Genomic DNA, 26,446 nt, shown 5'->3' with positions numbered 1-26,446 from the left:
AATTTAAGTGATCAAAGAACCGAATTGTTAATAATTTGGAAGCACCTTTGGCTGAGCTCTACCCTAGTAAGAGTGTCGGCCAGGTGTTGGGTCGGACTCCAAAAAGAAAAGCCTAAAAGCAGCAAGACGACTGACCACTCTCGTTTTCCTTTTTCAACTGTATTTGAAGATGTACAACACTTTAGCCATTTTAAACTATGAACTAATAATAAGCCACTAAGGTCTAAAGACGCAATTTATAAGTGATAAATATCGGGTGGCCGGTGTATCTTCTCAGGTTACTATCTGGTACAGTTGTCCAGTACCTCTCATAAGTGAAAATAACGACCTAATCTGCTGTCCGACCACAATGCTCACATGTGATTAAGTTGTCATTTCCACCCGTATGAAAGGAACCGAACAACTACGGAGCAGGAACCTGATCGGAAAAAAAATTGGGTGTGGACACCAAAAGGATAACACGACTGTATGATCTTTGACACTTAGGGGTACACTTTGCTCCTACGTTTTGAGTGAGACTGGGAGAGTGTGACTCTCTGAAAATGAAACCAACGGCCCAACGGGACTCGCGCTTTGAGCAGTTTATGACGTTGAGGATGGATGGTTCACGTTTTCCTTCCTTTTACTCCTCTAACCTGTGCCGTGTGACTCTGTGTGTGTGTGTCTTGTGGAGGGTGAAGGAAAGAACCGAAGAAGAAGAAGATTGCTCAGTTACTCTGACTTATTAGATCACTTTTACTTACTATCAGTATTCAATAAGAAGAACAGGCCAGGGGAACTCCCCATACCCTTAAACACAATTATAGGGAATCCCTGTATAGTATTGTATAGTATATCTCACTGTACCATCCATTCATTCATCAACTCAAGTGATGAGAACTACTACTATACAAGTAGTTTTATATTTATTATATGGTTAAATTTCCCCTTCCCCTGCCCGGCTTCCCCTGTACCGCTCATGTTTATCTTCTTCCTCTCTAATCCAATCAAATCAAATCAAAACGACAGAGGCGACACGGAGGAGGAATTCAGTAGGTGAGTATGCACGAAACCAAAGCTGCGAAGCACCTGATTGTCGGCGAAGTTGAGGGCCTTCTCCATCCCCTGCCAGCAGCTCTCCCCTGCGTACATCTGGTTGTGATCACCACTGCAGGGCTGACACCCGGTGAAGTGCGTGATGAAGGGTCGTCTCCAGCTACCCTTGCCGCCGTTCCCGTCCCGCTCCCGCTCCAGCTCTAGGTACGACTCCCACGCTTCCCCGTAGTGCTCGCTCACCTTCTCCGCGTGTCGTCTCCTCAACAGTCTCATCCTCCTTTCCATCTCCTCGTATCGCTCTCCGATACGCTCCAGTGTCCCCATGATCTCCACCCAATAACCCTCGAAGTAGTACTGGTTCTCTAGGTAGATCCGCTCCGCCCAACGCTGCTTCCCTTTCAGCATCAGGTACAGCAGACCCGACTGATCGTCCGACTCCGGGAACAGCTTGTCCTTGAAGGTGGATCTCAGCTTCTGGCCCCACTCCTTGTACGCCGGCGTCTGTGGACCCATGGAGGCCCATTCCTCCATTAGGTCCATGGACCACTGGCAGTTCCGAATCAAGAACACTCCGGCGTTCAAGCCCACCCAGCTCGGCTCCTTGGTTTCGTATATCAGGTTGGCCCACCCGTGAACCACCAGGTTGTGCTCCCTATACCTGTCCAGTGGAAGCTTGAACTCCATGTCCGTGAACGCAGCGTCCGAGTCCACCCACCATATCCATTCCGCCTCCGGATGAGCCAACATCGCCGCCTTCACCACCGGTATCTTCGCCCAGTAGGAGCTCATCTCCAGGTGGAGCAGCGCGTTGTTGTAGAAGATGTCGTACCCGTGGATCCTGCAGTAGTCCACTTTGTTCTTGAAGAACCTCAGCAGCAGGTGGTCGCCTATCGGGTTACGGCAAGGCGACGGCTGCGACCCCGTCACTAGCAGGATTCGATCCTCCACTCCGGCAGCGAACGACGGGTGTTGCTTCAGCCATTCTCGCCGTTTCTCGTCCCAGTTTTTCATGGGTTCCCCTCCGCCTACGGAGTAGATGAGGTTGGGGTCGTCGTAAAAGGTGGGAGATGGTGGGTCGTGGCGTAGGTTAATACTGCAGTCATACTTCGCGGTGAAGACCTCCGAGGCCGTGGTTGTGGTGGTCTTTGGGTCGGCAACTGACGTAGAAAAGTTATTAGGGCCGGGATGGTCTACGAAAGACCATAGAACCCAAACGAGTAGCATAGCCGCCATGGCTCCTCCAATGAAAATAATGCCGTCGGTAAGAGTGGAGGAGGATTTGTTGCGAAATTGGGGCTTAGCCGTGCCTGTTGCCGTCGACGTCGTCGTTGCTGCTGTACGAAGTAGAAGTTGATCCGAGGGTGGAGACGCCATCTCCGAGGGAGAGAGATGGATTTGTCACGAATTCTGAACTGGTGGTTATGTTTTACTGACCAAGAGTAGCTGAAGATTTTTCAATGCCACTTGTAAAACTTGGGCTTTTTTTCCTTATATTTACTTACATATTGGGCAGAGAGAGAGAGAGAGAAGAAGAGCTAACCGTTACTGCTCAAGTGCTCAGACTTGTTTGAGGTTTCAAAATTTATTGTTTTTTTCCGGGTGGAGATTGAATAAAAAGAAGAGGAAAAGAGAGAAAAGTTAATTAGGGGGAAACCGTCGGTGCATGATGAAAAGAAAAAGGTGAAGAAGAAGCAGAGGCCGGAGATGGTGAGAGATGTGAGACACAGAGACTGTTTTGAGTGGCTCTCAGTCTCCCTCAAACACTATTTCTCCTTTGAATTTAATGGGACTTGTCTTACGGGGATGATGCGAAACTTACGGCTGTGGGGTCTATGTCACATCTCATAATCTTTCAGAACGCCTTGATACCCCTCTGATATGGGGGTTGGGAGTTGGGACTAGAGTACAAGACACATGGCGTGGACTGCGCAATTTATGCCGACAAATTCTTATGGAACTTTTTAGCTTCCGGGCTCTCGAACCACGGACCACGGACCACGCCCCCCTCCGGATGATATAGTTTTCAAGCTCCAGTTCAAACTGTTCAAGCTTAGTGATCAGTCAGTCAATTGTACGGCCCACAACGAGTGACTACTGAGTGTTAGATTTTGTTTTTGTACAACTGAGTTAGATTGGAGTAGTCGATGGATACTCGATATGAGACAGGAAAAGGTGAGTTGTGCAATCTTATCCATAGATGGGTCTACAACATTATGAATACACACATATTTTTTCTGATGTTTTTTAAAAAAATTGTTTTTAAATTTTACTGTCACACTTTAGGAATTGAAGAAGATAATAATCCGCACATATGTATATCATTCAACAAGTAAATTAAGAATATTTAAAAAATAAATTTATAAAAAAAACTTTCAATCTAAAATAAAAACAAGGAGGAAGTTTTCACACACGGTCGTGTAAGCATACACAATCGTATCTCCTCTCACAAAGAGTTGGAAAAGTCATAAACCCCCACCTATTAATTAATGTCTTGAAACTCCCACCCTCTCACATGCACAGATTACAGGAAAATTATGGCCCCAAAACTAGGGGTGTTGTTGTGTGCATCGTGTTGCGTAGTAGCCTCCATGTGTGCATAATAGGCCTCACCGTGCACACATGGGCGCTACTGAGCTCCACAATGCGCACAACAGTGCCCCCAATACTGGGGGTGATAAAGATCCTAACTTGCACAACTGTGTTTGAAAACTTTCCCCTCAAAACAGTATAATAACTTAAAATATAAATTTATCAAAAAAAATTTTCTATTAAAATAAACAGATTATAAAACAAAATACAAAATCAAAATGAAAGATTTTCAGTAGTAATTAAAAGAGAACAATTTCGAACTTTTTAAGTTTTAATGAAAAGTGATCCAACAAGTGTGAAAAATAAAAGCCAACCTTGATAAAGCATTTTTACCCCCCCAAAAAAAAAAAATTCTGATAAAGCAAAACATAGGAAAAAGCCAGTCCCTTCTGGCAGCCGTGGGTCCTTTCTTTTTCTTATTTTTTCTTTCTATTTCAATTCATTCCGAAGTTTTACCAAAAAAAAATTCATTCGGAAAAAGGTTTTTCTTGACCATAGATGAATCCCCTTTATATAAAACAAGAAAAATGTTCTTTGCAAACCCGAAACATGGGGTAGGCGAAATGATCGGCCTCTCTCCTTGAATGATTAAAATGACTGTCCAGTCCTATTTCATGTGTTTGGGCATAGCCTATCGTGTGCTCCTAAGCAGAGAACATCGTCCCATAAAATAAATGACCAAAATACCCTTTAGCACTTGGAATTCCATTTTAAAGTCATAATTTAAGAAAACAATTATTATTATTTTTTTTTATCGAGGATCTCACATCATATATGAATGGTCACGTATGAAGACATTTAAAGGTCATGTCTTTCTTGCTGTATCTATACCAACTACTTTTACTACTCCCATCGAAGGAGAAACATTGGTTATTTGTTCAACATTATTGGTAAGGAATTTCTATAGGCTATAATTATTTGGTGGTGGAATCGGATCACCAAGCTGTTGTGGGTTATCTTAAACATAGTGATGTTTCTCGACCCTTGTCTCTCAAGCCTATCTTGGATGATATTCTACATCTATCATCCTTTTTTGATGCCTATAATTTTTCTTTTATTTCAAGAGAGTAAAATAATTTTGCTAATTCCCTGGTAAAGAAGACTCAGTCAGTTATGTGTACGACAGTATGACCTACTTCCGATCCATGATTTAAGAGTCAATTTCTTTTTCATCCATGTGCAATACACACTAGCTAGTCTCTATAAATTAAATGTTACTACCCAAAAAATTATAAAGACATTTAAAGGACATACGGTCCGGCAACCTTTCCTTTACACGGCTAGCAAGCAATTTTGAGGGAATTATTTCTGACAATTTCTGTCATGTGGAGAGATAGAAGGACAAGGAGGGATTGAAAGGTTCATTTGGAAAATAAAGCCAATTAAAAGGAAGGTAAGCCAAGAAACCAATTACTGATCAAAGGAGGAGCATAAATGGTAGGAGAGTGCCCCCATCGTCTTCATACATCGGGTATAAAAATTAATAGGAAATCTCAAGTTCGCCATGAATTGCAGTTACCATATTTGACGTTAATGATTTCCAGTCCCACCCAGACTTTCTCAACTCAAGAGGACTACTACTGTTCCTCATTCCAGGGTACACATGTGTACACACCTTCCTTTGCTAAGTATTCATATGATCAAAATTACTACAACACCCTCTCACCATTTCTCATATATCCATATTTATTTTTGCCATCATCTGAATATGATTGAATGAAAAATAGAATCCAACTCTATGATGGGGTGGAGTCTTCCATCGGTGCCAACAGTACAAATTATCAAGTTGCCATCACTATTTTAGGGAAAATAGTATCCTTAATTTTAAAATAAATGTTTTTTTTTTTGGATAATAGGAGCTTATATTATATTAATAAGGAACAGTAAAGGAATTACAATCTTACATATCTCAATTTTAAAATTAATGTTATCTTCTAACTTCGTTTACACGGGAGCCCTATCCAATCGGTTCAAAACTTAATCAAATCAATTTTTTTTGGGCAATATTAAAAATTGAAACCAATTCAATTACTTTAAAATTTGATTTGATTCAGTTGATTGGTTTTGATTCAGTGTTGACACCCTTAGCGTCAACCCGTGAGGGTGCCTATAAGCCTTATCTTGTAAGCCTAATGGGCCCATTTTCGTTGCGTGGTCTTGGATGGTATTAGGGTTACTAATTCTAGGACCGGCCCGGCAGACCCATCTAAGCATGGCCTGGCCTGTTTATTAACCGGGCGGTTCTGGTGTAGGGTCCTAGCACGTCGGGCGTCAGACCTAGCCCGATCCTTTAACTTGTAATTTTTTACTATGGGCTTGGGCCCTGTTAGATTTGTTGGTCTAAATCTGTTTATGACATTAACTTTCTATTGGGCTTGGGCCTGATGTATTCAATATATTTTATGATATTTTTTTAGCATAAATTTATATCATGGGACATGGGCCAGCACAAATTGCACTATTTCAGCCTATTTCTAATGATTCGGTCATGTTCAAATGGTTGAAATATCTAATTTTAATGGGAAAAGACAGAAAAGAGGTGGAAGGATGGTACACCTCTTTATAAAATTAAAATGGGCAAGAGATCTCTACTTGGTCGTGTCTGGGCCATTGGGTGAGCATGCTTGGGCATCTAACCAAGGGGCAGAGGCGTCATCTCAAGGTGCCCTGTGAGAAGGCATAGAAAACACCACCAAGTAGAGATATTTTTTTCAATTAAATATTTAGTTTTAATGGGCTGCACCGTTTAAATCCCGTTTCTATTTAAACAGGCCCATATCCTGATCCTGCACCTTTTAACGCCCGGTTAAGCCCCAATTATATTACCCAATTATAGCCTAAAGCCTGACCTAGTCCGACCAGGCCCGGCCTAGAACTTAAACAGGCAGTCTTGGTACAAGCTTTAAGCACCGTGAGGTCCTACTAAGCCCAACTGAGTCCGACTGATTGACACCCCTATATGGTATATGTCATGTTGTTAGGGGTATCAATTCGTCGGTTTGGATTGGTTTTGATATCAGTGAATACATCCAAAATATGATTCAATAGAGGGTGCATCGGTTTCGATTATCGATTTCGTACCGGTGCCTCGTATCGATTTGGTTTCAGTTTAACATGTAAATATATTCAAAAAGTATGAAAAAATGTGTGTTTTATGATTTTTATCAGTTTCTTATCGGATTATACTGGTTTCTGTGTCACATAACCCAGTCCGAAACATGATCCAATAAACTTATATTGGTGTGTATTCGATTGGTTTTGATCGGTTCGATTTGGTTTGGGTTACGTTTTGACATCCCTACATGTTGCTGTCAAGGCTGGGGCGACAGGCATCTAGTTCATGAAACCGATACAAGGTGACCACCGATATTGATAACGATATCGATACAGATGGATCGATTGTACCAGGCTAGAACAAACGATTTGTCTCAAAGATTCTGATATTTTTTATATTTACTATTTTGTCCTCCATATTTTTTGTATCAATGATCCTTCGTCACTTAAGCCGACACCAATATACAGGATAGCAATTTCTAAATCCATGGCTGGAATTGATTCTTGTTTTCATTAGCTACCCATTTTGTCTTAACCCTACTTAGTTACACCGCGTGATCCACAGAACCGCGAAGCGTCTGTGGAGCTGCGTAGTCACAGAATAGGTTGTGCAGTGCTGCGTGAATTTTTTTCCTGTCAGGTTTCCTACCTCGTTCGGTTGTCCGATTCCTCTCATAGGGGGCGGAAATGAAAACTTAACCATATCCAGGTAATGTGTTCGGGCAGGGGGTTAGATCATCATTTTTGCTTCCCCATAAGAGGAATCGAACAACTATACCGGACAGAAAACCTGATATGATAATGATCCGTGCTACCCAGCACGCCTGAGGTTGTGTGGCCTCGTGCAACTCAGTAGGCGTATTAAGCACATTATTCTGGACTGCTTTGCCCTGACTACTAGATTATGTCAGATCCAGTTTCATCTTATTTACAGACAAGGATTTTTTTGTGCTAATGCACTTGCACCTCTTGCTACTAAGCAATCGGTTTTTTTGTTATTTGGGAGATAAATCCTCCCCATTTTAATCCGCGTGTTGTATTGTATCCTCGATCTTCCCTCTTATGATCGAAATTTTGCTGCTACTACACCTGTAGCAGGAAAGGATTATTATCCTTTCCAATTCCTTAAGCTTGGCAGTACGGCAGTGCTAGGTGGAGATGCCGACACATGACAGTTCAGACATCCAAGCACTACCATGTGTCGACATCTCCACCTAGTATTGCCGAGCTCTAAAGAATTGGAGAGGATAATTTTCCCCAAGGAAATGGGATCTTAATGGATATTTTAGAAAATGCTAAAACCTAGGAGGGTATTTATAAACCCAAAAGAAAGTTAATTATTCCATTTCCTTGGCTGCCAATCTTATAGTAGGAACATTACTGGCACAAGCGTAGCAGCAAAATTTTTTCCTCTCTTATTATGATACATGCTTTTGCTGTAAAAAATTTAAAAAAAAAAAAAAAAAAAAAAAAAAAAAAAAACCTACAACAAACTTTAATCCTATAGAGGAATTTTTGTGCCTAACAAATATTTGATATATATATGTATTGATTAAAACACCCTTATGAAGTACATTGCCATTGACACCACTTCACAACTTTGTCATGAAACCAATTTGTAAAGGACAATATTTTGTCCTGACTCTAGACCAGGCTGGCTGGATTCAGACTTCAGACCACGTCTAATGTTGATCATATCGACCCTATTTATTTTCTCATGCTCTTGATTCCATTTTAATGTGTAGGATGCTGATGGTACGTGTTTCTTGCCCTGTGGCGAGCACTAGACTGATAAAAATGCCTTTATCAATCCCAAAAAATAAAAAAAATGCCTTTCTCAAAGAGTAGAGAGAGAGAGAGAGAGAGAGAGAGAGAGAGAGAGAGAGAGTATTTCCCTTTCTTTCCCTGTTCACGGGATTTGAAATAATGGACGTGTGTCCAGTTCTATTTAGAGCGTACACAATGCCTCGCTGTATTTGCATGTGAAGGTGTGTTGTGACTTTATCTCCCCGCCTTCCCCACCCCTCTCTCTCTCTCTTACTCTCTCACACACATTTTAACCTCCTAGGCTCTCACAAATCAGGGTTTGAAAACCAGAAATCGGGATAGGATTTGGATCGATTTGGCTTATGTCAATCCGATTAAATTGGGATTGGCCAGATGCAGTCCAGAATTGGTGGGAATCGGTTATAATATCCCTAAACCCTAGTTTCTGTACAAAATCGATCTTAATCCTGAGCAGTCCAAATCTACTTATCGATCAGATTTTCAAACTCTAATTTTCAATTTTTTTAGGAAAATTAGGGACACTCTTATCCGATATGGGCTAATCCGTGTCGATCCGTAATTGGATATATACTTTGTACTAAAACCGTGAACTCAACTTACAGGCCACCAATTCAGATAAGTGAACACTCCTCCCTCAGTCGATCCAAACAAAAACCAATCCAACTGGCAGTTTCGATGCATTTTTAGGAAGAAAACGGAAAATTTCTTAGAATAAGAAAAAATTGGGGAAAGAAGAGACGAGGACCTGGACATAAGTAGTCTAAGATTTGTATGTGACAATTTGATTGGCGTTTTCTTCATTCACAAGAGTCCCCCACAGTCCTACTACACTCACACTCCCTAAGTATTACCTCCTACCTAGCTACTTAGGGAGGGAACCAACCAACCAACCAGGCCAAGGCCCCAAGGGCCCCAAGACCCCAAGGCCAAGGCCAGTAACTCGGAATTTCAATTTCAATCTCATCTAATTTTTGTTCATAAATAAAGCAGCTCCCGGGAAGAAAAAGCATTACCAAAATTCTAGGATCTTTTGGAGAATCGAAGAAGCTGAGGAGGATGAATATTGGGTGGGGTTCGGAGGAGTGCCGTAGTGGGTGTGAGTCTGGTTGGACAATGTACTTAGACCACTCTTCCCCCTCTGCTAATAATCCTTATCACAATGTAGGTGGTAGAATTGGTGATCCACACCTGGGTATCTATGCTAAACCTGACACAGGAAAAGATGCAAAAGTGGATGATGTTGAAGCAGAAGAAGAAAAGGAGGAGGATTTGTCTATGGTCTCCGACGCATCATCTGGACCTCCACATTTCGATGAAAACGAAGACTATAGCAACTACTATTACTACAACTATAATGAAAATGCGTGTTTTTGTTCTGCTTCTTCTTCTTCTTCTTCGGCAGCAGCTGCATTAGCCAAGAAGAGTGAGAAAAGACGGAAAGTCCAAGAGCATCATCGTCACCAACGTCACCCCTCCTCCTCGTTCCTTGATGACACTGCTAGCTCTCCCATCCTCAGCTTATCCAAGGCATGTGACTTCTTTTTTTTTTTTTTTTTTTAAACTAATAATCTCCCCTTTCCCCTCTTTCTTTTCTCTCTTTTTAATTTCATACCTCTTAATTCCCAAATATATGACTCATTTCATTTAATTAGATTCATCTGCATCAGCCCATTTATCCATTAATGGTGTTCCTTACAATAAATATATATATAATTAACAGAACAAACTCACTCTTACTGAAAATCAAGTTTCGGGGGTGAATGTCTTCTCGCAAGGTTTCTCTGGAAATCATTTTAAGGTGAGAGAAGAATTCTTTCACTTGGATCTCTACTTATTTTCTATGCTAGCCCATTTATTTCGATCTATCTATCTTGCAGGGGAAATCTTCTTTCCAGAAACCTGCTTATAGTTTCCTAGAGTCCGTGCTGCCGGGGAAATCATCTTCAGCAAAAACCAGTAATGCCACTGTGTCATCTTTTCGGCTCTGTCTCATCTAAAATCCTAGAAAGTTCGATACAATATTGCTTTAATACTTAATTCCCTCTTCTCTTATTCTTTTCCCACCCACAGGTTATTTGCAGGGAAGAGAGTGGAAATGATATACGTGGACATCTTCAATCTCTTCTTGTACTAAATGTTTCTCAACAAGAGAGACATGTGCTGTAAGCCTGTAACTGCGAAGAATTAGATCTCGAAGGGATCTATTTCGTTTTTTTTTTTTTTTTTTTTTTTTTTTTTCTTTCCCATCTCCCCCTCCTATCATTATTTGGTGTATTTCATCCTCGTCAAAGTTGTAGGAAACAACTAGAGAAAGGAAAATAAATTTCTTCTGTTAATTTAACTATAATTTCTTGTCATGACTCATGAATGGTAGTTAGAAATTATAAATGAGACTTGTGGGTCTTCATTATATTCAACTACTCCTGACCACTCTCTCTCTCTCGTTTTAACTTTTACTACTTTTATCTACTGCTCCTATTTATAGAGATATAAGAAATAAAACTGATTATGATAAATAGAACATTAATTAGTACAAGAAAAAGAAAAGAGAGAACAACAAAACCCATCATGGGAAGAATATGAGACCAAAAGAGGTAAAACCTCTTGAATCAGATGTCCTTTTCAAGAACAGGGTGTCTCTGAACTCTGAATGTCTCCCCAGTCCCCACCCTTAGAATCCTTGATTGGGGGCAGCATCTACTTGCAGAAGCGGCCATCTTCAACAAAGATTGAGCTTCAGAGACTACGCCCAGAAGTCTACTGTTTTAAGCTACATTGGGGACGATGATATCAGACCCAATAACTCTAACATTGGGAGTTCCCACTTGACAGCGAAGCATAAAACCATTAGGTAGGGAGTGGGACAGGAGGCTAAATTCGTAGTCGATGCTCTTCCGCCAATTAAGATGGCAAATCCTTCAGATATTTATCTGTTCAATGATCCTTCCTCCTTAACTCTCATTTTCCAGAAGATTCAAAAGGACCACGATGGACAATGCATCAGATGGCTAGTTTAGCTAGGAATCGTTGTCCTCTCCAATTCTACTAGCAAAAAAAAAAAAAAAAAAAAAAAAAAAAAAAAGCTAGGAGTATCTTATAATGTTTTCGACATGAATAGGTTATGCATTGGTCATTGTGTGGGTTGGGATTAGTGAATGAATGATGAATGGCAGGGCAGGGCAGCCTTGGTCAGATGGAGTCCAAGTGGGATTCTTAATTTCCTTAATGGGTTTAGGGATTTCATTTAATTGCTTTAATGTGTAAAGTATCATGTGGACCTATTAGTGATTAGGCCTTATTATGGAAAAAACGCAATTGATCTTATTTAAGGGTTGGTCTTTGTTTTCTATCTATATAAAGATAGTAATGTCCATTGGTTGCTATCACTCACAGTTACATAGAAAAGGGAATAGACAAGACATACAAGGAGATCTTCAACAAATGATATGAATCCGGATATGATTCCTATTTGATGTTATTATTCATAGCCAAATATGATAGATATGAATAAATGTATTATATCTTCGATTCATGATTAATTGAGAAAGTCATTTGAAATGATATGAACATGTGCAACAAGACCTATTAATGCTATAATATGAATGGATGATTTTACTCACATTAAAGGAACTAAAAGAACTAGAATCAGCCTAAAATGACTCTAGGAAAAGTGGTGAGAAAAATACATACATGGCTTAGGACTAACGACTAGTATGATTTTTTATTTTTTATTTTAATGAAAAATGATCTATATAGCCAACCAATTTAATTGGGATAAGATTCATTTAAGTTGAATTGGCTTGAATTAACTTAAGAGTTGAGAGTTGACTAAAAATAAAACAAAAGAAAGAAAAGATGGGCATTGTTGGGGTCCCTTCGATTTTTGATATTGGAAAGGAAGGGTCTCTTAACTCTCAAGCCCTAAGACACGCATGGGGAGCTGGCATTTATGATCTAGACTCTTTGAACCATCATCAACCATATCTCATATATATGTTGGACGAGCTACGTACAGGCTTTAGTTTGCAGAAAAGAAAAGACAGGACGACGTCAATGTCCCTCGGTGTCCAGACAAGGCTGGCTGGCTCCTTCCCATTACACTAATTTATTTTTATGATGAAAATAAAAGGACAAGCAATACATTGGCTTAATATTCCTGGTTTAAGAAGATAGATTGGAGGAAAGGTAGATCAATCAACAGACAAGTGATGGCCCTCCCTCAATTCATGGCCGCATGGAATGATGAATCATGGGCAATCTCATATTCTGATAAAGGTAATGAGATACGGAGAGAGAATGCCAAAAGTTAATGTTGGGATGTCTATATCTATCTATCTACCCTTTTTAAAATTCCCCCCCCCCCCCCCCTGCAATCCATATATATCTACCCCATTCTACATGATCCTTCAAGCAAGCTAGCCTCGTAGAGATCATGCACTCGTGTCCGTACGGATTACCACCACCTACTCAGATTCAGAATTCAGCCACACTGCACCTGCTGACTACAAAATAGGAATTAAAAGACTTTACAACATTACATGAGAGATTGAGAGGGGAGGAGGTAACAACGTTCATCATGTTTGGTAATAGGTGGGCCGTGGCAAGAGATGGTCGGTCGATATAGTTTGGTCCATCATGTCGAGCATTGCTGTTGATGACGTTGGTAGAAGTTTTTAATTACGAGCTTAATTAATTATTGGATTAGTCATTTAATAGGAGTCTATGTATGAATCGATTCGATTCGTCATACATAAGATAAACCAAATCAATTTCACTGTGGAACTGAGATTAGGTTTGAGACAGTATTGTATATACTTGTCTTGAATCCTATAACTTTCATCCTATTTTTTCCCTCTTTCTCCCACAAAGAAGAGGTTTGTGGAGTAACAAAAGGCTGTGGAAGACTCAAGTCTAAGTGTGGTCGCATCATCAACATACCTGATGCAAGGTACTTTCAATCCCTACACTTAATTTATAATCTGTATTCTAAGTTTGTGTAATGGAGTCAGAGTTCCTGGTTTGAGACCCATAATGTTTTCCACTAACAATTGGCAATATCTACAAATAGGGGTTCCCAGGTCCGTTTTGGAGCCAATACTCCAACATTTCATATTATAATGGATTCGAGTTCAATACCCCAATGGCATAATCCAATCCATTTTGGATTGAAATTTGAAATAGGTGACGGATCCTTCATCCATGAATCCACCTAAACTTGTGTTAACTTACAACCTTTGCTACAACTGGTGAATGTTATCAGCCCCCTACATAGAATGAGGGTTCTGCTACAATTCCCCATGCCTAGGCCCTATAAGTGTTTATACATCAATGAAACTGTCTAATTGGCACGGGTCTTTTAGTAGCTAGATAGAACATCTTTGGCCGGTATTTTACTTACCATATAAATAGCTTTCTAAATCTCGTCAGAGTACCCTACCCACCAGCTTAAGGTTCGAAGGTGGAAAGAAGCCGCGGAGAACATGAATACCCTCTTAAACTACCATCACAAGCTTTCTTAATGTTCTTTGCTACTCAACAAATATCAACATCCCCACAGAAGAAGCAGAGTCTTGATTTGCTTGCCCCTTCAGCAAGGAGATACAAATCCAGTGAATCCATTTAGTGAACCTCTCTATTAAGCGGCACAATCCGTTTCTTCTCACCCCACTCTATCTACTTAAGTGCTTCAAATTCTATTTAGCAATTAAGACTACCAGAAGCCTGCATAATAATATTTGTACTCAATAATAGCTTGCAAGGTTCTGGACGGACAGATCCAAGGTTCGTGCTGACACCATCTACCTATAAGAAAACTTTAACCAAGATCCTCTACAGTACCGGCAGGGCGGTGGTGCACATCCGATGGCACAACAAAGGCCAGGTGGCACACATGGCGTACATGGCCTCTGCTGTGCCGCCAGATGTGCACCGCCACCCCACCGGTACTACCGAGGATTTTAATACCAAAATTAACACCCTCTCGTCCATCCCTTCTACATACATTGAAATTGAAAATTCATTACTATTGATGCAAGTCCTCATGCATATGAGGGTGTAGATATACATTGTTATTGCCTTTACTTAACAGCTCGAGTTTTTAGAAGAAACGGTTGTAATATGATACCAGAGTAGGGAGGCTGAGCGTTCGGAAGTGCAACAGTATTACCGACATCTTCTCCCATTGGTGCCACATGAAATCGAATGTACAATCCTTAGAAATGCAATGGGATTCCGACATATTCTCCTTTTAATACCAAGTGAGGTCCAGTATTCAATCCGTAGGAAGTGCTACATGGTTCCCCAACATATTCTCTTTCCACACGAGTGTTTGTCACATGTTGAGAGTTGTATATGTACAGGCTTGTGGGGGTGTTTTTACTTCGATTCTCCCACCAGTTTCCCAAACAAAGTTGAAACTCCACAATTGTTGCTTGCAACATTAGAAGACGATTTCTTCTCTTCCTCCCCCCCGCCCCCACCTCTTTAACACCATCAGTTGATGAATGCATGACAATGGCTTAACCTTCATCCCCCTCTTCTTGGCACTTCATTGAACATATACTGATAAACTGATATTCCACCAAATATTGTTTCAACCTCTTCAAAACACGGGAACAGCTGATACACCTGGCTAATGTCTTCCATTAAAACAAGCTTCCCTTCCCACTTCTACCCCAATCTTCGTCAACAAGACCTTTGCATCCATAGACATCTCAACATCTTCTTGGCATCTGATGTCAAGGATCTTACATATCCCATCTTCTGTGTATGGCTGTGTGGAGATGATGAGCAATTGATCAAGGAGGTCAATAGATATGCCATGAGGGGATCTGTAATCTGTGCCCCGGATGTTTGTGTTTCCCCTGTTGTTGGCAACAATCAGAATTGACGCTCTAATGCACGGTTCATAAATTATGAGCACTCGATATCAAGCATGTGAACCTCGTCACTGAACAGAACACCAGGCACTAATCAGCTTTTCCTTCATCCACTCTGCAACCTGTGTGTGAATCTGCTCCCTCACCTCTGCACAGATTTCACCAGTATCACCAATGACGAGAGCAAGAAACCCTCCATCCTGAAAGTTTGAGATCAAGCAGAATCAGACATCAATTTTCAATTCAAATAAAGGACTCCTTCGCAATGATTAAAATAGTCTAATGTATTAGATGAAGCACCGGAAGAAGCATCATGTAAAATTCCAAAAGGTACACAGCAGCAGCAGTACCCAACATGCTAAAATCCCATGATTGAAGAATGATCAGATCAAAAAAAGAAAAGGGAGCGTACCCTGTGCATGAGGCTCCCGCTATTGAGGGGTTTGGGGAGGGTCATAATGTAATAATGTATGCAGTCTTACCCCTGTTTCGCAGAGAGGCTTTTCCAGAGGCTCGAATCAGCTCTAAAACAAAACAATTTATGAAATTACCTGGTCGGCCACTGTCAAACTTCAGCCTCAAATTCAATCATTTACCCTCCTATGTATGTCTATCCATCCTTTTAACCTATCAATCGTCTTGGTATTCCAGAACTTTTGACAAACTCCATTTGAGCTGAAACTTGACGTGTGAGGAATAAACCTTGGGATCTATCTATCCACCAAATTTCAGCCTCATCCGACCAACCACAGCATCGGAAATGAGGGCAGACCAGGTAGGATTACATGATCTGCACAGACCAGTAAACCCTTGCCCTTCAAGGGTTAAAAGTTGTCCGCAGATGGTTAATTGACAGTTTTCTCTTTCATTGAGAACTTAACAGTTAGGGGTGGAAACTCTTTGAGAGATCAGTCCGGCTGATTGTCTGACATGGTCTGGACAAAAAATGCACCCAAAATCTAAGTTCTGATAAGAACATATTCAAATTTAAGGTTAGTCCAGGGCAGGTTTTGGCAATTAGTGCATGTTGATCTGGTTTGTCCAAGTTTGAAATTTTTATTTATCCTAAGTAATAGGTTTATAAGTGACATTATTCAAGTATTAGTTTGGAGGGAATGTTGTTATTTGACCATTAGGTTGAGTTCTGCTCATGAAAATAGCAAATTTTAGCATTAACTAAGCTCAGTAATAACACTGTTATAATGTACATTAAATATAATGTTTCCAGGCAAGCCAGATTGGACATGGACACATGCCCTTGGTTCAGAACAGTTCTAGGTTGGACAAATAGTCATATCGACATAATAAGGTTTCTGACCTGCCCAGATTGTGCTGTTTAATGCTCAAAAGTATTATAAAATATGTCAGAACACCCAAATTTCAAGCCTCATTTTTGCTCCTAGGTATCTTTCTCGAAAACAGTCCCAATCAAAAGGGAACCCTTTCTGCTTTGATTTCCCCTTTCACTGTGAATTGATTACCTACTTTGGCTGTATAATTTTCTGAGAGATTCAAGGATATTTTGAAGAGTTGGGTAAATATGAATGAATAAAACTTCTATTTTATTTTTCAAATCTGGGTTTCTATGCAGTTCTTATACAGGCGTAGACATTTCCTTTTTAACCGCATTAACTTGGCGAAGGAGTAGGTATTGGGACAATTTCTTCTCTAATTTGTCCTAACGTTTTGCCAGGGTAAAACGAAAGAGGGAAACGAAGAAGCTGATGAAGACGAAGAGGGGGTAAAAATGTCTAAAAAATGTAGGAAGCGAGGGAGGAGTACTGTTTTGACTATTTTTGTAATACCCAAAGTCCATTTGGTTAGTTGAGTTAAGACAAAGATTGAGTGGATACTTTTGTAAACCAGAATCTAAATCTAGCTAATCTGGTAATTTTCCCTATTTTTTTTTCCCTTAACAAGAGCATATAGCTTAGAAAATTAGATAATGATAGGTACCTAGCTCCAGATATGATACTACTACAACATACGACCTCATTTCATCTCCTTTACCCACCCCATATCTCACATATCGCAACAACTTAGAAAGAACTCTGTGAATACTCTTCCAACTTCCCAGTACATACTAGGGTGACTCTAATTGTAGACCCTGAATCCCACCCATCTTCCCACAACCCATACTTAGATCTAATCACAAAATAACAATATCCTATGTTATTCTGGGAGGAGAGGAATATCACATACTATAGCCTGTTTAATAAGCAAGGGATGCTATGTACAATGGCCTGTGTTATCAGGGAGGAATATTAGATTCTATTTGTCACTTTTGGGAAGAAAAGGATACCACATGCTATAGGCTACTTTATAATTGAGGAGTTCTAGAGGAAAAGAGAATAAGAAGTCAATGGAACTTGATAAGCTGTGCCTGCTTGGTTTTTATCTACCTATCTACCATTTGCTGCATTAGATGAACTTAGACAATATTATGACAAGAGACATGGACCACAACTTCAAAGCATTCCAATACAAAGCAAGTGTAGTTGTTTGAAACGAGGAAGAACAGTACAAATGGAACAACCCATTGCTAAATTACTCTAATGGTAACAGGTGTATATTTACAGGCGATAATAAACTCCGTATTGACAATTAATAAAACCATAAGAAACAATAATTATTAGTATAGATACAACTCTGCTGAAATACTAAAATGGATAGCTAGTTTTAACAATGTTATCATCATAATAACATAGTTTGGACAAAGTGATCAAGAGAGTAAACACTGTAGCAAAGGACGAAAGGAGCGGAGCGAGGTTACCTGCTATTGATGACATCAATCTCATGAAGTGTGACTGAGTGCACAACCTCCTTCCTCTTCTGCAACTTCCCTTCAGGGCGCTGCACGAACTTAGTCTGTGGACCCATGACATCGTAATCCCTGGACCTAGTAAATGAAATGCCAAGCTTTGTGATCTTCCCAGAGGCCTAATCAATACCACTGACATCTCCACTCTGGACTTTCTCCTTGCTCAGAGCCTCAATCATCTTTGCTCCAAGATAATAGACAGTCTCCATCTCTCTCGTCTTTAGGGTCAACTTGCTGGTCCTCGAAGCAGCAGCAGGCAAAGTGGTGTGATCAATCTGAACTACGATGACCTCGGTCTCCTCCTTGATTTGGATTCAAGCTAAAAGTTGAAGCTTTTTTCCCCTCAAAAGAAAAGAAACTTTGTCTCATTTTTCTATTTTTGGGCATAGTTATCAAGGCGGCAAGGCGACCAAGGAGTTGGAGAAGGTCCAACATCAACAACACAAACAAGTCGGACCAAGGCATCCAAGGCGCTTGCCTAGGCACCCAAGGTGACCAAGGCGACCAAGGAGCCTGGATGCCTAGGCGTCACCAAGATAACTATGTTTTTGGGTGATAATGAGATAAGTTCAAATTGGATAAGTCTAGTTCAAGTTGCAACCCTATTCCCAATTGCTTGTAAGCACTTCATTGGGAGCATAAATACAAAAGGTTTACTGGTGAAGAGGTTTATACTAGGCAATGATTATATCACCGATGGGTGGCTCACCTGATCAAATCAAATGGTGGAAAGAGTTGACGTAATCATTTTTCATATAAAATAGCAGCTCCTGGATCCTGAATTCTTAGTAAACATATATTTCATTACCAAAGTACCGAACATCACCTTTAAATTAGCCTTAGGGTCTTGTATTATCATGGAAAATTCCAAGAAGAGAAAAGAAACAAGAGGAAATCATTCTTGGATCTACAAAGGTGACCTGCTTCTGGATAGTTTAATCCCACGGATAGATATACATGAATTACGATCTTATTTGTTAGTTTCAAGCCAGCTGAGGATCCCCTTCTCAGCTTCAGAGAGCTGCTCATTGGTCTTCCCTCTCACAGACCCTTCAAAGAATTCAAAATAATCCTTGTAGTTGCGCTTGTAATAATCATCCAGCCTCTAGATGGAAGCGGAGAAAAAGAAAAGGAATTATTCAGCAGTAATAGTGGTACTAGTGATACTCAGAAGAGAAGAGTGGATGTAAATTACAAAACTAACATAAAAAGGTAAGAACTTCATTAGTTTTGGACTCGGGTTGGAAGATGGTAATGTGTCATCTCTCTGTCTAAAATTCCATCATATATATACCCTCCCATAATCCCTACTGTAGTCTCGTGCACACACTCATTGTAGTCGTGGATTTTCCAATGGATTGTTTTGCCAAATGAATACTCGGTTTTGAGCAGTAACTTGAAATGTGAGTGGGGGACCCTGTCTACCTACCTACCCACAAAATTTCAGCCCCGAGATCCTCAAACTTGTCACAGGGCAAAACTAGGTTTTTATTCATAAAGGGCAATTTCGTGCTTGAAGAAACAAAAGTTCTGTAGTGTGTTACCTCACCTCTTTGTCATTTTTGGTCTTGTTCACCTCTGATTTCTTCAGATATTCTGACGAATTTCAAAATGCAAAAGAGGATGAGACTCAATGAGACAGCGTTAGACGCCTTTTTTTTTAAAAAAAAAGGGGAAGCATATATTAATTAAAAACATTATAGGAGGATATTGATAAATGAAGAGGAATCTTGTAACTGAATACCAACTTTGAAGAAGTGCGGTCTTGGAGTCGTTATTCTGGAGTTGAGAGGCCATAGCAGTAGCCGTTGACGATGAAGATGGCGCAAATAGCACAACAGAAGAAGATAGGAGGAGCCCTCGCCTTCCTCTTGCTGCCGTCGTCGTCTTCGTCGCCCCTATGACCGAGTCTGACTTGAGTCTTGCTGTCCCTTTGCTTCCTTGCCCTCCTACATTTCCATAAACACGTACACGTACAATTACAGAGGACAAACTAACCTCACTTGCAGTAACAAGCATTCCGCCCAACTCGAGCAATTGGACTTCCTCAAACTTTTAGCGTTTATCTCACTCGATCGCCCCCTCGTATGTTAGTTTCCCACACCGATCTGCACTTATCGCATACTCTCTCTCTCTCTCTCTCTCACACACACGGAGCACCACGACCACAAGTTTCGTGTCATACCGACGTTGGAAGATACGGTGAACCCGGATCCTCTTCAAAGGGGAGCGTCCAATGAGCATCCAACACCTCGGCTGATTAATTTACCACAAAAAAAAAAAAAACACCTGAGCTGATTAGGCACACACCGAAATTTGCGCCTATGTATATCCCACAACCCGGGTTTTAGGAATGTTCCCGTTGCCCCAATCACAGCGTCGATTTGGAATAACTTAATTCCCTTCTCATTGGATTCACAAATATCCTGAAGTTTTGGTACTTTTTAAAGGGGCGCTGTTCCTTGTGTTGCAGCGCAAACTACGCTCAGACACATGGATTGAATGTAATGATCACCCTACTCCTCCTGACGCAGACTGCTACACAGAGAACATTCTCCTTTTTTGAAAATATCCTTCAGAAACATTCCTGCGATCCGGCAATAGCAAAACTTATCCAAATTAATTCAAGAAAATGATTGAAAAATGGGATCGGATTGCCCAGACAAGATAGGCAGAGGCCAGTCTCAATTCCAACTGATTCAGAATGGTATCAAGATCGGGTGGGCTGGACCGATCCGATCTATTGATCCCATTAGAAAATGTGTGTTAACATGTTGGACACGTGGCCATGCTGCAGCAGTATGATTGACATGTGTCATCCTCATGTGCTTAGACAGAGAGGGGAAAGCCTAGGGAGCAGAGGGGGGAAAACAAGGACTGGGGGGTTGTTGCGATGGTCGTGAGTGTCGTGACTCGTGAGTCGTGACTGAAGACTCACGGGAGAGGGAGAGAAACAGGGGCGGGGAGGAGGCACTAGCAAAGACCTGTTCCCAGCCGGAACAAACAATATCATCGAGCATAATCGAGTGGACACTAGCAGAGATGATGAACTCAAAAATCCTACAAAATCGGTACGAAGAAGCAAGTCAAGTGCTTTTGACATGATAAAAATAATTTACATTGATGAAACACATTTTATTTGTGATGGATTCCAATTTCCAATAGAAGGAGAATGACGTGTTGTAAGACAATATTCGCATACAAAACTTAAAGTGAAGGCCCATTCACCATCACCAACTTTTTTTGGCTAAAGCAAAGCTGAACAGTAGATTTGGAGCTCTGTAACTTAAATGTGGTTACAGAGGTTCTTCAGAAATCCAGCGGTTGAACATAGCAATGCATTCCTTAGGCTTGAACTCTGGAGCCGTGTGCCCTCCTCCCTGCAATTGATAAACACTGTATCAGCCTAGCTAGCTTTTGTCACTCTCAATTATTTTCCTTCATTAATTCCTGCTGCTTTTTTTTTAAGAAAAAAAAAACAAACAAACAGTACTGAATATATAACAAGTCCATTGAACTGAAGAACTTATCTTGCCTTTACAGTGGCAAATGTCATGCGGTTGGAATAAGTCCTGGTATATCTACACCAAAACCAAAGGAAACACAAAATTGACATATTAGTACTATTGACTCCTTACTCCTGAGGGGCAGCCATTCATCAGATCAGATTAATCACAAAGTTCCATTAATACAGAATCAAAATATGAATACTACTACTACTAATCACAAAGTTCCATTAATACAGAATCAGACCCACCCGCCTATTTGGCCCTCAACGATCCATGACCTCCATTCATCAATGATAGAGTAGTTGAGAGATTTTATCCAAGCTTCCGTAGCCACGAACGGAACCATCATGTCATGATCACCACTTCATTTTAAAGATCAAAGTAAGGTACATTAATTAGCGTACTTGCTGGATATTACAATGATAAATAGTAACACATAAACAAAGAGGAGTCAGATCGAGGAATGGAGAAATCACCTGTATATTAAAGATCGATAACCTTTTTTACTGAGATTTACATGATATTGAATGCTGTTTTGGATTTCATGTGAATAAGGTAGGTCACGGTGACACCTTTGCCACTTCCCAATGGATCCCTGTGTTCAATCATCATCACACAACCTTATGGAACCGCATTAATTCTTAATTTACTGTTGTTAATTAGTAGTATATCCTAACAATGTTCTCATACCTTATGGATGTGGAGAGCATTACGGACACTATTATCATTCGTCCAGCACTCTGTTAAATAATAAGCATAGTCCTATGAAATGACATAGAACAAATTAATAAATAAATTTTTAAAAAAAAAGTTAACTACCCATACAATGTAAGAATTAGATAAAAAGTGTCAACGCGCACATATGCCTATGAAGTATGTATCGACCAAGTAGTAGACATCAAGGAAAGAAATAGACTTACCCTGCAGTCAAGTACAGAATTAGAGGGATGTGGAACGAGGAAGTACTCCTTATAATTCTGCGTAAGAGATCTTCTATCTCCGACTCTCTCTTTGGGTTTTGGGGATCCAAAATCACATAATGGCTCCAAAATGTGTGCAGTGTTTAGTCCTGAAATGCACTGTAATTTCAAACTCTGATCGTTAACTTGCCTCAAGTCCTACTTTCCCGTAAAAGAACATGTTAGATGATAGAAAGCTCTGAGTAATTAACTAAAATCCCACCCACCTTATGGAATGACTGTATATCCTTCAAACATTGTACATTGGTGGGATCTATTTGTACATAGTTCTCTCCACAACTATTCTTCACTGACTGGGGAAAACCATTAATTAATAAGGCAAAAAAAGATTAATTTCTCATCTCATGTTAATATTTGTCTTGGAATATCACTATGATTAGTTCACCAAAATGCAAGAGATCGAGGAAAGGGCTTGTGAGGAATTCAGTCACCTCATAAAGTTCATCTGATATAAGACCCATCCCATGAGCATATGGCACTAATTTGTTGCTTTCAAGAACTGGATCTGTTGTAGGGTTGCCGAGTATATATCCCTGGAAAATGTTTCCAAACGATGATCCAATTAATGACCCTAATCCATATATAGATGTTAATTGTCACATGCACACACACACACACACACACACACACACATATACCATATAATATTATGCAAAACTTACTTTAATATTGATAAACAGTTCACTACCAGCTTCATTGCCTGCCAGTGACACCATTAAAACTTAATAATTTATCATATAAACAAAATATTTTTGAATTATGTCTGTCTCAACAAATTAAAGGATTTCGCAGTACTTGCTTTCTACCGTTGTAGAAATTAAGGAGAAGAGTTCAAGCTCATTAATCAAGCAGTGTGGCCGAAGGATTAGCAATAATCTATGGATTTTGCTTCTCGTATGTAATGTAATGGGATTGTAAACTCTTGAGGAAAAAGGGGAGGGGAGGGGGGGGGGGGAATAGAGTGTAAGAATTAAATATTCTAACATAGAGAAGTACCATCAGATATAAGTTTAGTAACAAGCGGAACGGTCCTGCCAGAATATGAATCTCCAGCAGCATAGAAGGGATTCTCGACAAACTCTGGGTGGCCAATCATCCACTGCAAATGGAAAATTTGAGCAAATTAGAAAATACCAAAAAACAACAACCATTAATTATCCAGCTGGGAATATTGATACAAAATTATATAATTCATCCTGCGCCCTACTGAAAATAGAAGGAATTGGAGGCTGATCGATCAAGCTCAACGGCGGAGGAGGGAGCAGGGATCGATCATTTGGTGGAAAAAATCATATAATTGAGTTAATTTGGGTATCATGAGATTTTTCACATTATGGATCGGATTGATTTCCCAAATGCCCATCCATCCATCCATTAGCTCAGCTGCGCATGGGTAAGAGAGTAGAGACTGTACACTACGAAGCTAAAATTATACGAACCTTGGAAAGGAATTGGTAAAGATGTTTAGATGATTCGAAGTCGCCAGTCTGATATCCTTGGGAGCTTCTGGAGTAGGAGAATCCAGTCCCTACAGGCGAGTCTACAAAAATTATGCTCGCTACCTGATATATAAATATATCATTAATAAGAGTTTAAAACAGCACTGCAAAGGCTGATCGAGAGATATCACTAATAAGAGTTAAATTAAAACACCTCATAATCAACACCTTTGTCCATGAATATGGATTATAACTGAGATTGGGTAGGCTGCCCGTGTACTCCTCCATCACCAAACGAAGTGGACCTACAATATTAACGTTCCATCCTCAATTAGATTAGATATCTCAGCATTGTTTCATTCATTAATAACTACTCAAACATGCGGGAAGCCGGAAATTAGTCGATCTCTTTCTCGAACGGTATAGTCTCGATCAATTTCAGTTATCATCAATTCAAGACACCTAACCTACCAAACAATGGAGTTTTATAAATCAAGAAATACTAACTGACGAGAGTGAGAAGAGGAATGAGAAAGGGGGAAAAAATTGAACTAAACCAATCTCATAAAGAAGGCCAGATAAACTGGAGCAACCAGGGCCCCCTGTGAGCCAAAGCAAAACAGGGTCTTTCTTTGGATTCTTCTCCGACTTTATAAAGTAGTAAAACAGCTGCACATCCTCCTCCGACTCCCCCCCTACACCCACGTACCTGAAAATTTTGGGGGCTATCCTTGAAAAAAAAGGACCCAAAAAATATATATAACACAAAAAAAAACAAGTACCAAAATAATGAGCACAGGGATACATACCCAGTTTCCAATTCAAAGGGAAGAGGGCCCTGAAACCCAGGAAGATATGTGACAGTTGCCGAGTAGGAGATTGGCAGCAAAAACGACCACAACTGTAGGTGTACAAGAAACATATTAAAACATAACAACAACTTCTCAGCTGATCCTGCCATTCTTTTCTTCTCGCTCTTCACTTCCCCCTTTGTCACAACCAGCTGAGAGATCAAAACTGTTTTGAGATCGACAGAGGGACGGACTGGGGTTTACTCGATCGGACTGATGGAACACTGATGCAAGTCAAAATGTTAATTATGGAAAAATACGTGCAAGCAACTAGAGAAGAATAGGAAAAGAGTGAAGGGATCTCTCTCTCTCTCTCTCTCTCTCTCTCTCTCACTCTGATGAATATGTGTGTGAGAAGGGGGTGGGTGGGGGGAGTGGTCCGGGGTTGTAGTTGTGCAGAGCATCTCCAGCTGCACTAACAGTTGTCTTAAATCTGTCTTCATATGTAAATTACAATTGTTTAAACCCCAGGCTATCTCCTCTCCATACGTCTCTTCTCCATTCCGGCCGGCCTTTCCCGAATTTTCTCCCCTACAGCGAGGATATAATTTTGTTTGTTTTGTTGTCAGGCTGATTATTAACATTAATTAGACTGAGAAATGGGGCCTTGGCAGTAGGGTTCAGCGGGCAGTTCAGTAGTAGAGAATCCAAATTAAACGAGGTTTTTACACCCCGGGGGGGGTTGTGCTTCTTTTCTTCTAGTACCCTTGTAAGTAACTATTGTTATCTTAAGAACAGTTGCTTCGGTGAGCTGTGGTGCGCTTCATGCCCATGCTCACCAGGAAGTCTCAAATTCGAGTCTCCTGGCTGTTACCTTGCCCCTTCCCCAGTCTAAGGGTGTCAATTGATCCGGTTCTGGTTGAGAGCTCGTCGCGTGGAATATATTAAATCCGAACTCGAGAAGAGAAAAACAAAAAAGAATGAATCAATCGAGTTTGGCACCATTGGATTTAGCATCTTTCATATTGAGTTCTCAATCCCAAATTGTACCGCATTGCACTTCTAGGGTATTGGAGAGGATTTTAATCCTATTTTCAAACCTCACAAGATATATTCTACACCATGTGGATAAGATGTGTCAATGTGTACAAAGTATCGAATACTAAAATCGTTTTCATACCGAATCATCTATACTGAATCGCATTGAATAAATTCAATATGGTATCGATACGGTATTGATATGGACATAATACTAAAAATATACCATAGCATATTGATATCGCATTGAATACATGTTTTAATTTGTACCAAATAATACCAAATCGATATTTGGTGCTGTATCAGTATGGGGTATATGTGAAGTGTAATGTACCAAAATCCAAAAACTGTACCGATTGAAATCCTTAATCCATTCCGACCGTTGGATAGAAAAGGCATGGTCTAGATTATTGACATGTCAAATATTAGAATCTAATTCAATCAAATACCTCCACATGGTAGCCTAAATCCCATGAATCTCCATACATGTGCACCAATATTCCTTATTACTTTTCATTCTCGAA

At 40.3% G+C, this 26,446-nt stretch overlaps 3 protein-coding genes and 1 long non-coding RNA gene across 5 annotated transcripts; 1 reads left to right on the top strand and 3 right to left on the bottom strand.

Annotated features, from left to right (window-relative positions):
* Positions 1 to 953: 953 nt before the first annotated feature.
* Positions 954 to 2,581, bottom strand: LOC122660905 (galactomannan galactosyltransferase 1-like). Of its 2 annotated transcripts, XM_043856161.1 has the most exons (2): positions 1,253 to 2,581; positions 1,068 to 1,199 (listed from the first exon to the last, which is right to left on the bottom strand). In XM_043856161.1, exons 1-2 carry the CDS (start codon positions 2,407 to 2,409, stop codon positions 1,196 to 1,198), a joined length of 1,161 nt encoding a protein of 386 aa, XP_043712096.1. In that variant the 5' UTR covers positions 2,410 to 2,581; the 3' UTR covers positions 1,068 to 1,195. The 2 variants fall into 2 exon arrangements, with proteins under 2 accessions (XP_043712095.1, XP_043712096.1); XM_043856160.1 differs by having other exon boundaries at positions 954 to 2,581.
* A 7,601-nt stretch (positions 2,582 to 10,182) lies between these two features.
* LOC122662367 lies at positions 10,183 to 10,679 on the top strand. Its single transcript, XR_006333008.1, has 3 exons — positions 10,183 to 10,264; positions 10,344 to 10,422; positions 10,537 to 10,679. It is a non-coding gene; the product is annotated as an uncharacterized LOC122662367 (long non-coding RNA).
* An 8,206-nt stretch (positions 10,680 to 18,885) lies between these two features.
* Positions 18,886 to 20,249, bottom strand: LOC122660921. Its single transcript, XM_043856178.1, has 3 exons — positions 19,914 to 20,249; positions 19,715 to 19,761; positions 18,886 to 19,270 (listed from the first exon to the last, which is right to left on the bottom strand). Exons 1-3 carry the CDS (start codon positions 20,182 to 20,184, stop codon positions 19,136 to 19,138), a joined length of 453 nt encoding a protein of 150 aa, XP_043712113.1. The 5' UTR covers positions 20,185 to 20,249; the 3' UTR covers positions 18,886 to 19,135.
* Positions 20,250 to 21,412: 1,163 nt separating this feature from the next.
* LOC122661013 (serine carboxypeptidase-like 2) lies at positions 21,413 to 25,089 on the bottom strand. Its single transcript, XM_043856307.1, has 14 exons — positions 24,903 to 25,089; positions 24,651 to 24,802; positions 24,322 to 24,398; positions 24,094 to 24,216; positions 23,651 to 23,753; positions 23,317 to 23,354; positions 23,086 to 23,187; positions 22,861 to 22,947; positions 22,595 to 22,753; positions 22,365 to 22,436; positions 22,151 to 22,269; positions 21,923 to 22,036; positions 21,701 to 21,746; positions 21,413 to 21,545 (listed from the first exon to the last, which is right to left on the bottom strand). The coding sequence occupies exons 1-14, from the start codon at positions 25,052 to 25,054 to the stop codon at positions 21,462 to 21,464; spliced, it is 1,428 nt and encodes a 475-aa protein (XP_043712242.1). The 5' UTR covers positions 25,055 to 25,089; the 3' UTR covers positions 21,413 to 21,461.
* Positions 25,090 to 26,446: the final 1,357 nt, after the last annotated feature.

Source organism: Telopea speciosissima, chromosome 5, assembly GCF_018873765.1.
Source record: "Telopea speciosissima isolate NSW1024214 ecotype Mountain lineage chromosome 5, Tspe_v1, whole genome shotgun sequence".
Taxonomy (NCBI): domain Eukaryota; kingdom Viridiplantae; phylum Streptophyta; class Magnoliopsida; order Proteales; family Proteaceae; genus Telopea; species Telopea speciosissima.
The sequence above is the reverse complement of the archived record's forward strand: the minus strand, read 5'-3'. Positions and strand labels throughout refer to the sequence as shown.

What these genes read in the sequence shown, in the direction of transcription:
- LOC122660905 (XM_043856160.1), bottom strand. Translation starts at nt 2,409, where the DNA reads ATGGCGTCTCCACCCTCGGATCAACTTCTACTTCGTACAGCAGCAACG.
- LOC122661013 (XM_043856307.1), bottom strand. Translation starts at nt 25,054, where the DNA reads ATGGCAGGATCAGCTGAGAAGTTGTTGTTATGTTTTAATATGTTTCTT. An exon ending in TTTACCAATTCCTTTCCAAG is followed by an intron (nt 23,754 to 24,093) that starts GTTCGTATAATT and finishes TTCCATTTGCAG; the next exon opens with TGGATGATTGGCCACCCAGA. An exon ending in TATCAGATGAACTTTATGAG is followed by an intron (nt 22,948 to 23,085) that starts GTGACTGAATTC and finishes GGTTTTCCCCAG; the next exon opens with TCAGTGAAGAATAGTTGTGG.
- LOC122660921 (XM_043856178.1), bottom strand. Translation starts at nt 20,184, where the DNA reads ATGCTTGTTACTGCAAGTGAGGTTAGTTTGTCCTCTGTAATTGTACGT. An exon ending in CAAGACCGCACTTCTTCAAA is followed by an intron (nt 19,762 to 19,913) that starts GTTGGTATTCAG and finishes GAAATTCGTCAG; the next exon opens with AATATCTGAAGAAATCAGAG. An exon ending in AGACCAAAAATGACAAAGAG is followed by an intron (nt 19,271 to 19,714) that starts GTGAGGTAACAC and finishes GCTTCCATCTAG; the next exon opens with AGGCTGGATGATTATTACAA.